This window comes from Osmerus mordax, chromosome 12, assembly GCF_038355195.1.
Source record: "Osmerus mordax isolate fOsmMor3 chromosome 12, fOsmMor3.pri, whole genome shotgun sequence".
NCBI classification, from domain to species: Eukaryota; Metazoa; Chordata; class Actinopteri; order Osmeriformes; family Osmeridae; genus Osmerus; species Osmerus mordax.
Window position 1 is genome coordinate 7,042,600 of NC_090061.1, and position 9,928 is coordinate 7,052,527.

At 46.5% G+C, this 9,928-nt stretch overlaps 1 protein-coding gene across 5 annotated transcripts in view; it reads left to right on the forward strand.

The window, feature by feature from the left end:
- The window catches only part of ppp3cb (protein phosphatase 3, catalytic subunit, beta isozyme), a 15,377-nt gene extending 6,237 nt beyond the window's left edge, over positions 1–9,140 (forward strand). For 2 of the 5 annotated variants that reach the window (XM_067247935.1, XM_067247936.1), the window contains exons 2-14: positions 297–497; positions 1,507–1,631; positions 2,221–2,332; positions 3,510–3,655; positions 3,853–3,992; positions 4,983–5,060; positions 5,652–5,746; positions 5,868–5,993; positions 6,117–6,194; positions 6,272–6,356; positions 6,495–6,592; positions 7,102–7,149; positions 8,474–9,140. In XM_067247935.1, the coding sequence (XP_067104036.1) occupies positions 297–497; positions 1,507–1,631; positions 2,221–2,332; positions 3,510–3,655; positions 3,853–3,992; positions 4,983–5,060; positions 5,652–5,746; positions 5,868–5,993; positions 6,117–6,194; positions 6,272–6,356; positions 6,495–6,592; positions 7,102–7,149; positions 8,474–8,652 (1,511 nt within the window). In that variant the 3' untranslated portion in view covers positions 8,653–9,140. Of the gene's footprint in view, positions 1–296; positions 498–1,151; positions 1,632–2,220; positions 2,333–3,509; positions 3,656–3,852; positions 3,993–4,982; positions 5,061–5,651; positions 5,747–5,867; positions 5,994–6,116; positions 6,195–6,271; positions 6,357–6,494; positions 6,593–7,101; positions 7,150–8,473 lie in introns of those variants that run through there. The other 3 variants (XM_067247937.1, XM_067247938.1, XM_067247939.1) reach the window with 2 other exon arrangements.
- Positions 9,141–9,928: the final 788 nt, after the last annotated feature.

The following is a 9,928-nucleotide window of genomic DNA, read 5'->3' on the forward strand; positions in this document are numbered from 1 at the left end:
TCTCTCTCCCTCTTCAACCTCTCTCCTGCCACACTCCCCACCCACCCATCTCTCTCGATCTCTCTGTCTCTCCCTCCTTTCCTGTCTCCTTTTTCCCGGCTCGCCTTCCTACCCCTCCTCTTTTCTTCCACCCTTACCGCCCACCCCCTATCTCTCGCTTCATTCCTTTTTTTTCCCTCCTTTTTCCCCTCCTCGCCCTCCCTCTGCCTTTCTCTTTCTCTCCCTTCCTCCCCCCAATCCTTCCGACCCTCCTTCCTTCATTCTTTCCTGCCATTCCCCCCCCCCCCCCCCCCCAGCTGTGCCGTTCCCCCTGAGCCACCGGCTCAGCATGAAGGAGGTGTTCGATGGCGAGGGGAAGCCCCGGGTGGACCTGCTCAAGGCCCACCTGACCAAGGAGGGCCGTCTGGAGGAGGCGGTGGCTATGCGCATCATCAACGAGGGCGCCGCCATCCTGCGCCAGGAGAGGACCATGCTGGACATTGAGGCGCCCGTCACAGGTGAAGAGGAGGAGGGGGGGGGTTGCAGGTAGAAGAGGGGGAGGTAGGACAGATCATGCGATGTGGGGGGGGGGAATGTTCAATATCGAGTTTGACCATCATCCCTGAGGGGGTGCTGGGAGGTGCAGAGGGGGACACACTGATTCTCTCATTTATCTCAGGATAAATGAGAGGCAGGAAGAAGGCAGGAAGAAGATAGAGCATGGGGGATGGGGGAGGACAGGAGGCTGGGAAAGGAGAGTGAAAGTGCAAGACTGGAGTGCATAAAGGCTCATACAGTATGTATCAATGAACAGCTGATTGATCCGTTGGTTTACTGACCCCTCCTCACTCTGTCGTCCTGCTGTGGCAATACAAGCCAGGATGATCTCTCTGGCTCCATTGATGACATCAGCCACCATCAATGTTTCTCACAACATGGGCGGCTATGTCAATATTCACCAGTGTGATGCTCCATAAACTGAGATCGGAGGCTGAGAGAATAGAGCAGTGGGGGGGATGGGAGAAATGGATAGAAAAAGGGGACAGGAATTAATACGGAGAATGAGGATAAAGACTAAAAAAGACACACAAGTGTATGTGTGTGATGTTTAAATCAGCATGCAAATGTGAATGAGGTGATAACATTTCCACGTGGGCTCAAATCCCACTTAGCGAGAGAGCGAGAACACAGCAGCTGGGCTTTCACAAGTACAGGCCCCAGACGGACAGACAAGCAGGCCGGATGAGAGGCACACACATCTGAGCTCTGGATCCATCTTTGTGGTGACGCTTGTTCAACTTTGGTGAAATGTTGGTGAAAAATGCTTTGATATGTGTAAGAATTCTACGATGCTGATCCCACGTTGGCATTTTGTTCGTCTAACGTCTGTCTTACGTCGGTGTCAGGCCAGTCAAACGTTGGTCGGACACTGGGCTGCATCTAGTTGGGACATCCCTGATCAGTGAGTTCAAGCTGCACTAACATTGGCACAGCGTTGTACTAACATTGCAAGGCGTTGCATTGCAGTTTGCGGCGACATCCACGGACAGTTCTTTGATCTGATGAAGCTGTTTGAGGTGGGCGGGTCCCCTGCTACCACCCGCTACCTATTCCTGGGGGACTATGTGGACCGGGGATACTTCAGTATTGAGGTGAGTAGGCACACGAAACCCCCTCTAGTGCACTCTATAGGGTATACTACCTAGACTAGAGCACACTACTATTCTAATACTAAGCACACAATCCAGGTGCTAGAGCACTCTACATGTATAGTATACTGTATAGAGGTGGTAGAGTGGAGTAGATACTCTGAATCCACTTCTCAAGTAGATTTTAGTGCTACTTTGTTTCTCCTGTGATTCTGTTGGTAGACGTTAGTTTTTCCAGCGTTCTGAATTCAGTAAGCACATTTACTGAAAACGATGACTGCTATCTGTTACCATCTCTAACCAGCGCAGTTCATATGATATTATATTGATTCATCTTGTTATTTTTCTTGTGCCACACAACAAGACCTGTTTGCTCATTGATGGAACAGGATGGAATAAACCTCTGTTTTTCTATGATAAGCATCAGAATGTTTTAAACGGTGTCCCTTACAATGGCACGATGACACAACAAACGACTTATCTGCTTTCACAGCTGGGAGGCAATGTTTGCCTGCCTGTGACATCCTTTCCTGTGTCTCCCTCTCTCTCGCTACCTCTCCTCTGACATTCTCTCTTTTTATTTCTCTTTCAGTGTGTGTTGTATCTGTGGTCATTGAAAATCCTTTACCCAAAGACGTTATTTCTTCTACGGGGAAACCATGAATGTAGACACCTGACAGAATATTTCACTTTCAAACAAGAATGTGAGTATCTATCCATTTACTTACATTTCCACCCCTTGTCTTCCTCACTGTTTTCACTCAGTTCCTTTCAATCCCTTTATCACTTTCTATCCCATTTCTCGTAAAACAATTTCTCACCTTCCTTTCTCCACCCTTTTCATCGAACTAGACTTTTGTTTCCACTTCTCTGTCATTCCTCTGTTCATCCTGCTCTCTCTCTCATCCCCCCTCATGCTATTCCTTTGTCATCTGTCCTTTCTCTCCTCTTTGGTACTTCTTCCCTCTCTTTCGTACTCTACCCTTTCTTCTCTCACTCCTCACTCTCATTTTCTCCTCTCCTCCCTCTCTCGCCTATTCCTCCCTCTCTCTTCCCTTCATCCTCTCCTTTCTCCTTTGGTTCAGGATGACAGTGGCCTGTCATAGAGCAGGTGATTAGCAGGAAATAAATTTGGCCTCCACTGATTGGCCCAGGGACATAGACTACGGAATGTGATTGGCCATGGGACGAACAGGCTAATTTCCCCTGATGCTTATGGCGAATAGTGGGCGCCCTCAATTACCATCTGCTCTGTGTGTATGTGTGTATGTGCATGCCTTTTCATGAGATTGTATCTTGTATCATGTGTTTGTCTTCATGAGTATGTTTGTATGCATTCAAGTGTGTGTGTGTGTGTGTGTGCATGCATGAGTGTGTGCATGTGTGTGTTTACATGTGTGAGGACTGAGCTGATGGCTGGTGAGCTGGTATTAATGAGCACTCTGTCCACACTCAGCAGATGGAGAGACTGACACACACACTAACTAAAACACTCTCACACAAACACATCCCAAACAGTACACACTTCCATGGGCACACACAAAGCTCAAATGTATAATGGTTCAGACCTTGCAGTGTATCGTGTTTCAGTTCAACTTGCTCTTATTTTCCTATCACATCTCTTTCTCTCTTCACCCTGACCCATCTTTCCTCTCTCTCACTCAGTTTTCTTAATCTTTCTTTCCCCCCCTTGCTATGTCATTCTCAATCTATCCTCTCTTTTGCTCTTGCCATTCCCCCTATTTCAAATTATTTTTCTGTATCTTTCTTTTGATCTTTCTTTGTCTCTCTTTGTCTTTTCCCCCCTTTCCCTTACTCCCTTCTTTCTCCTGTTCTCTTGCTATATTAGCCCTCTCACTCTCTGTCTCGGTCTGCCCCCAGGTAAGATAAAGTACTCGGAGCAGGTGTATGACTCCTGTATGGATGCGTTTGATTGCTTGCCCCTGGCAGCCCTGATGAACCAGCAGTTCCTGTGTGTCCACGGAGGTCTCTCGCCAGAGATACACACACTTGACGACATAAAGAAGGTATACGCACTGCTCACTATTCCCACCCAAACACACACATTCCCACAGAGACATCTTTCCGATGAATGCCGGTTTCCATGGTGATTCCCCCACGATGTGACACCGCTTCCCCTCTGTGTGGTTGTAGTTGCCATGGAGACGACTCTCTCTGAGTGTGTATGTGCGGTTCTGATTCTGTCCTCTTCTGTGTGGCCCAGTTGGACCGGTTCAAAGAGCCTCCGGCATTCGGGCCCATGTGTGACCTCCTGTGGGCGGACCCTCTGGAGGACTTTGGCAATGAGAAAACACAAGAATACTTTGGACACAACACAGTCAGGGGCTGCTCCTACTTCTACAGGTATAGTACACACACACACACACACATTTACACAGTATATTATACATACACACATTGCGCGTATAGTATATTATGTATACATACAGTTCACACACAAACACACACACATACCAACCCTGGTGAGATACATCAGGACTTGGTGGGCCTGTTGGTGTTGGTAGTGGGAGAACAGAGAGATGTGAAAGCCAGCTCTCTCCAAAATGCAATATCCAGGAATAATTGAGTTCGTATAACAGACAGAAAATATTGGCCAGTTCAGCTACAGCTACAGCTCTCTCTCTTCTCACACAAACGCACGCACACACACACACAAACACACACACAGTTCAGCATAAAACGATATCCCAGAATCCCTAGGGAGACTGCACTGTACTGTTTCCATGACAACTGGCTACTACTGCCAGATTTGGAGTGATATTAAGATACAGTGAGAGAAGAGAGTTAGAGGGATGGAATGCTGGAGAAAAAGAGATATTAAGAAAGGAGAATTTAGAAAGAAAGAGCTTAGGATGACATGAACCGGTTATTAGGAGACAGTGATAGACTAGTATGGTATTTAACTGCACTATATTCACTGCTGTTTGCTTTGGCTTTCCCCTTAACATTGTTTACCTATATTGTTCAGTTTATACTCTTTTTAGCCACCTGGTGGTAAAAGAGTGAATGAAATCTAAGTCTGTTACTACCAACACTCAATGCTCATTTGTATCTATTAGCTTTCCATGGGGAAGCTTATTTGGGACACAGTCAAGGTTTGGTTAAGACTTAACAGTTATGTCTCTTTATCCCTCTCTCCATTTCTCCCACCCTTTAATGTTCTCGAACTCTCTTTCTTCTACCTCTGTCTTTCTTTGTTCACCTCCCTCTCTTTTTTCCATCTCTCACTCCCTCCTCTATCCTTCTTTATTGCCCTCCCCCTCTCTATTTACCTCCCTCTCTCATTTTTTACCTCCCTCTCTTTCTTTCTTCACCTCCCTCTCTGGTCTCCAGTTACCCTGCGGTGTGCGAGTTCCTACAGACCAACAACCTGCTGTCAGTTATCAGGGCGCATGAAGCGCAGGATGCTGGGTGAGTAGCACGTTGTCAGGGGAACATCAGATCTACAAAACGCAGCAAAAAAAAAAAACAACACCTTCCCCTGAACAACATCGATACTGCACATCGTCGGTGACTTGCCTTGTGTTAAAGCTGCTGTCTTTATCTCTTGCCTCCTGTGTCCCTTGATATTTACACCACAGAGACTCAGTGATTTAACGGATCGCGTTACTCAAACACACCAAGCAAGTTTGTTAGCTGATACTACGATGTTGATGTTCCTTACTATAAATACACTATCACTAGCAGCGCCTGTAACCCGTCACCTCCCCAAATGTCAACCACTCATGGAAAAACTGTCAATAGCCTGATTGTGTAACTTTTAAAGTTTCTCCTAAAAGCCAAACCTAGCCAAGGCTGTTTGTTGAACTCCCTCTCTTCAGCAGCGTTTATGAAGTTTCCGTTACATCCTGTCAGTCTTAGACTCTCAGTTCTTCATATTTATCCTGCTTTCCATTTTCATTTCTTTCCCCCTTCATTCTCCACTTCCATCCACCTCCACTTTTTCCTCTTCTTAACCTACCCCTCATCCTCACCCCTCCTTCCATCTCCTCCCCTCTAAAGGTACCGGATGTACAGGAAAAGTCAGACCACAGGCTTCCCCTCTCTTATCACTATATTCTCTGCACCCAACTACCTGGACGTGTACAATAACAAAGGTTTGACATGCACACACACACACACACACACACACAGGCAGTATACTTCTTGCACAGAGACACAAACTCTCTCTCTCTCTCTCTCTCTCTCTCTCTCTCTCTCTCTCTCTCTCTCTCTCAGCGGCGGTGTTGAAGTATGAAAACAACGTGATGAACATCCGTCAGTTCAACTGTTCACCCCACCCCTACTGGCTGCCCAACTTCATGGACGTCTTCACCTGGTCCCTGCCCTTCGTGGGAGAGAAAGGTGGACCACAGCTCAGACACACACACACATGCAGACACACTATCTTTTTTTTCAGTTGTTCTGTAATGTTCACGCACACCCTTGCACACACGTCTGACTCTTAGAGTGTGCACCATTCCACAGTGACCGAGATGCTGGTGAACGTTCTCAGTATCTGCTCTGATGACGAGCTCATGAACGATGGGGACGAGATCTATGACGGTAAGAGGGACCTACCCTTTCCTCATGATTTGGACCTTCCTCTGCAATGTCCTCATGTCTGATTCGTTATCTTACAGCCAATGCAGCAGCTGCCAGGAAAGAGGTCATCAAGAACAAGATCCGAGCGATTGGGAAGATGGCAAAAATGTTCTCTGTCTTACGGTGAGTGAGACAGCGTGTGTGTGTGTGTGTGTTTGTTTGTGAGTGCACATTATCAGATGTGCTCTAGTTTCGCTCTCTCTCTATTTCTCTCTGTCTCTCACCACCTCACTCTCCCCCCTCCCCCTCTCTCTCTATCAGGGAGGAAAGTGAGAACGTGTTGACCCTGAAGGGCTTGACTCCCACAGGCATGCTGCCCAGCGGAGTACTATCCGGAGGGAAACAGACTCTCCAGAGTGGTGAGTTCAGAACACACACACGCGTGTGCGCACACACAATGAGCGTATGGCTCCTCCCCCCCCCCCCCCCTTCCTTTTCTCCTTTACTTTTTTCTTTATTTCTGTCAGATTCTCTATCGGTCGTGCCCCGTCACTGACTCACTCACTCGTGCTCTGTCACTTCCTCACCTCACGTCACCTCACCAACAGGACTACTAACGGCGGCTGGTTGTGAGTGCGTGCGTGAGTGAGTGAGAGAGAGGTTCCGTGCGAGAGCGCGCGCGAGAGAGAGGGGGTGTGTGCCGACGGGAGCTAACGCTAGCTGCAGGACACGCTAGCAACCAAGCGCCCTCTCGATCGGCCTCTGTGTGCCGCTGTGAGCGTTTGCATGAGTAAAACAACCCCCTCTTTCTTTCTGTCTCTTGCTCTCTCTCTCTCTCTCCATGGCCCCTATCTCTCTCTTTGCTCTCTTTCTTTTCCCATTTCTCCTTTCTTTCGGCCACCTCGATCCGTCTCTCTGCATCCCTCAGCTACCATTGAGGCCATTGAAGCCATCGAGACAGTTGAGGACGCTGAAGGTAATTGCTCACTGTATCCACTCATTCCACTGTGTGTGTGCGTGTGTGTGAATAAAAGTAAGATGGAGAGAGAGGTGGGGTTGAAGAGAGAATGAGTGAGAGAGTGAGTGAGTGAGTGAGAGAGAGAGAGAGAGAGAGAGAGAGAGAGAGAGAGAGAGAGAGAGAGAGAGAGAGAGAGAGAGAGAGAGAGAGAGAGATAGTGTGTGTGTGTGTGTTTGTGTGTCTGTCAGAGAGAAAAGAGAGAGATAAGTCGTGTGTCTGTCAGAGTCCTTATCTGCCACCCATCCACTAGCCATGATGCCATAAACTTACCCACAATGCATTGAGCTCCTCTAACAGCACTGTTCATGGTAACGCCTGACTCTGCTTATGCCCGGCCGACTACAAACATACACTTCCTAACCTTGTCCCCACTCAGGAAATAACACACACATATACACACACGTTCCAAACGTGTGCCTGTGCGCACACATTTCCAACGAGTGTGGACACACACATGCACAAATATACCCTCCTGCACACATAGCTTTGAGTCAGCATAGGCCACATCGGGTTGATGAGCTTTACTCCCAGTTACATGACCCACTATCAGCCCCTGCTTTGGATCTTGAGTCTAAATCGTGACATTTCATGATTTCATGATGACCAAGAAAAAGCATTGCCGGTGCAGTCTCCAAGTTGACTGTTATGAGTCTGCAAAAACACATACACAAAACGTCACTCCATATTCTAGCAGTCATAAAATTTCTACCAAGTGGCAGTTTGCATCTAACATACACACATAATTCTCCAACCAGACAAAGCGGTTTGCCAATGCAGCCCCCTGCACTGGATCCATACTAAGATTGAGAAGATCATGTCGTGAACAGGATTTTTTGTAGAATAATTATACAATTTCTTATCTGATTACAGTGGGTCCGTGGTTTGACGTGTTTGACTACAGTCATTCTGTGTCTTGTATATTGTTCTATTGTGTTTGGTCTACCCACTGTCTAGTCTCTCATGTTTGTATAGTATAGTTCTGTAGGCTAGAGAACTGGTAATGGTGTGTATTAGCTATGTTGTTTGTACTGTATGTGTAGTCTATTTGATATCTGTTTACCAGACCTGGGTCAAGTACCATTTGAAAATATACTTGGGCTGGGCTTGGTTTATTCCATTCATAACATTGAAGCAAATACTATCAACTGTCTCAGTGATTGATCCATACATTTGACCCAGGTCCATTGGTAACATACATGACTTGTACTTGTAGTCTGTGTCGCAGTCTGGAAATAAGTAGTGTGTGTGTGCAGTCCACTAACGGCGTGTGTTCTCTCCCCAGCAATCCGAGGCTTCTCCCCTCAACACAGGATCAGTAGTTTTGAGGAGGCCAAGGGGCTGGACCGCATCAACGAGCGCATGCCCCCCAGGAGAGACGTGGTCAACAGCGTGGGTCTGTCCATGGGCCGCATGAACATGGGAGAGCCCAATGGCACCGATAACAACAGCAATATACAGTGATACACACACATTCACGCAGATGGATACATGCCCAGACAGACATACACACACGTGCAGTGTATACACTAGCAGAACAAACACAGTAGGCATACTAGTGCAAACACATTTGGAAATACTCATATGCAGAAATGATATGTACGAACGTGTGCATAGACAATTATACACAAACGCACACACATAAACCTCCTCTCTCCCTACCCCTAGTGTTGCTCGCCAGATCTGTGTGTGTGTGTGTGTGTGTGTGCTTGTCTGTGAGCGTGCGTGTGCATGCGGGTGTGGCAGAACTATGCCATGAAAGGCTGAATGAGGCCTCTTTTGGACTAACCAGCTTCTACAAAAAGTCCCATCACCACCTGACCACACAAGGAAGATCTACAGAAAAAGTACAAATGTAAGACAAGAGCTATACTGTTCATATTCTGTGTGGTGGATTGGCAGTTTCAGGTGGCATAGATTGGTATAACCGGGGTTGGAATCAGGGCTAGGGAAGGGGCACTGAGGGGTGGTGGTGGGGGGGTGGCGAGGGGGGAGTGGGGGGAGGGGACTCTCTGCCTGTGAATTTATGTTTCCTCTTTGCATCTAAACTGGAAGCTGTTTATAAGGCTGGTTGGTGTCACTTACTTGATTTTCTAAGGACATAGCTAGAAATATTGACTGGATGGTCGTTGTCATACAGTGTGTGGGAGTTTGTGCGTTTATGTGTGTGCGATTGTATGTGTGTGTGTGCAAAATTGTATGAGTTCTTATCTATGTGGGTGAAATTTTAATTGAGTTTTCATCTGCAAACGTACGAGAAGATCTTGCAATCCAAGCATGTTTTGCTACTAGTAATAAATGAGAATACCAGGAAATTCACTTATTTATTACCAAACTGGACAGAAAATTTATGAGAAAAAAAGTGGAATGCAGTAGACTCACAGTGCAGTACAACAGACAGATGATGCCCTATAAGATAGACAAGGACGTAGCCACATACCTCATATCTGTTCAGAGACAATGTGTACCCATCGAGCCTGACCTAGTAACAAAAGCAGAAATAAAACACAAAAATGGACAATTACACACTGAAGGCACATGTACAGGAAACACGTGGAATAGAACAGTTGATTTGAAATCCATTCCATGTATTATATTTCTAGACTTTTCGCATATTCTGTCCCGACTGGATTATCATTTGTTTTTTATTAATTAATTTATTTAATTAAACTTCTTTTAACCAGCTATACCTGGTGTTTTGTTTGACCAAGGAAGTGGAATGTTTGCATTAAAAGATTTG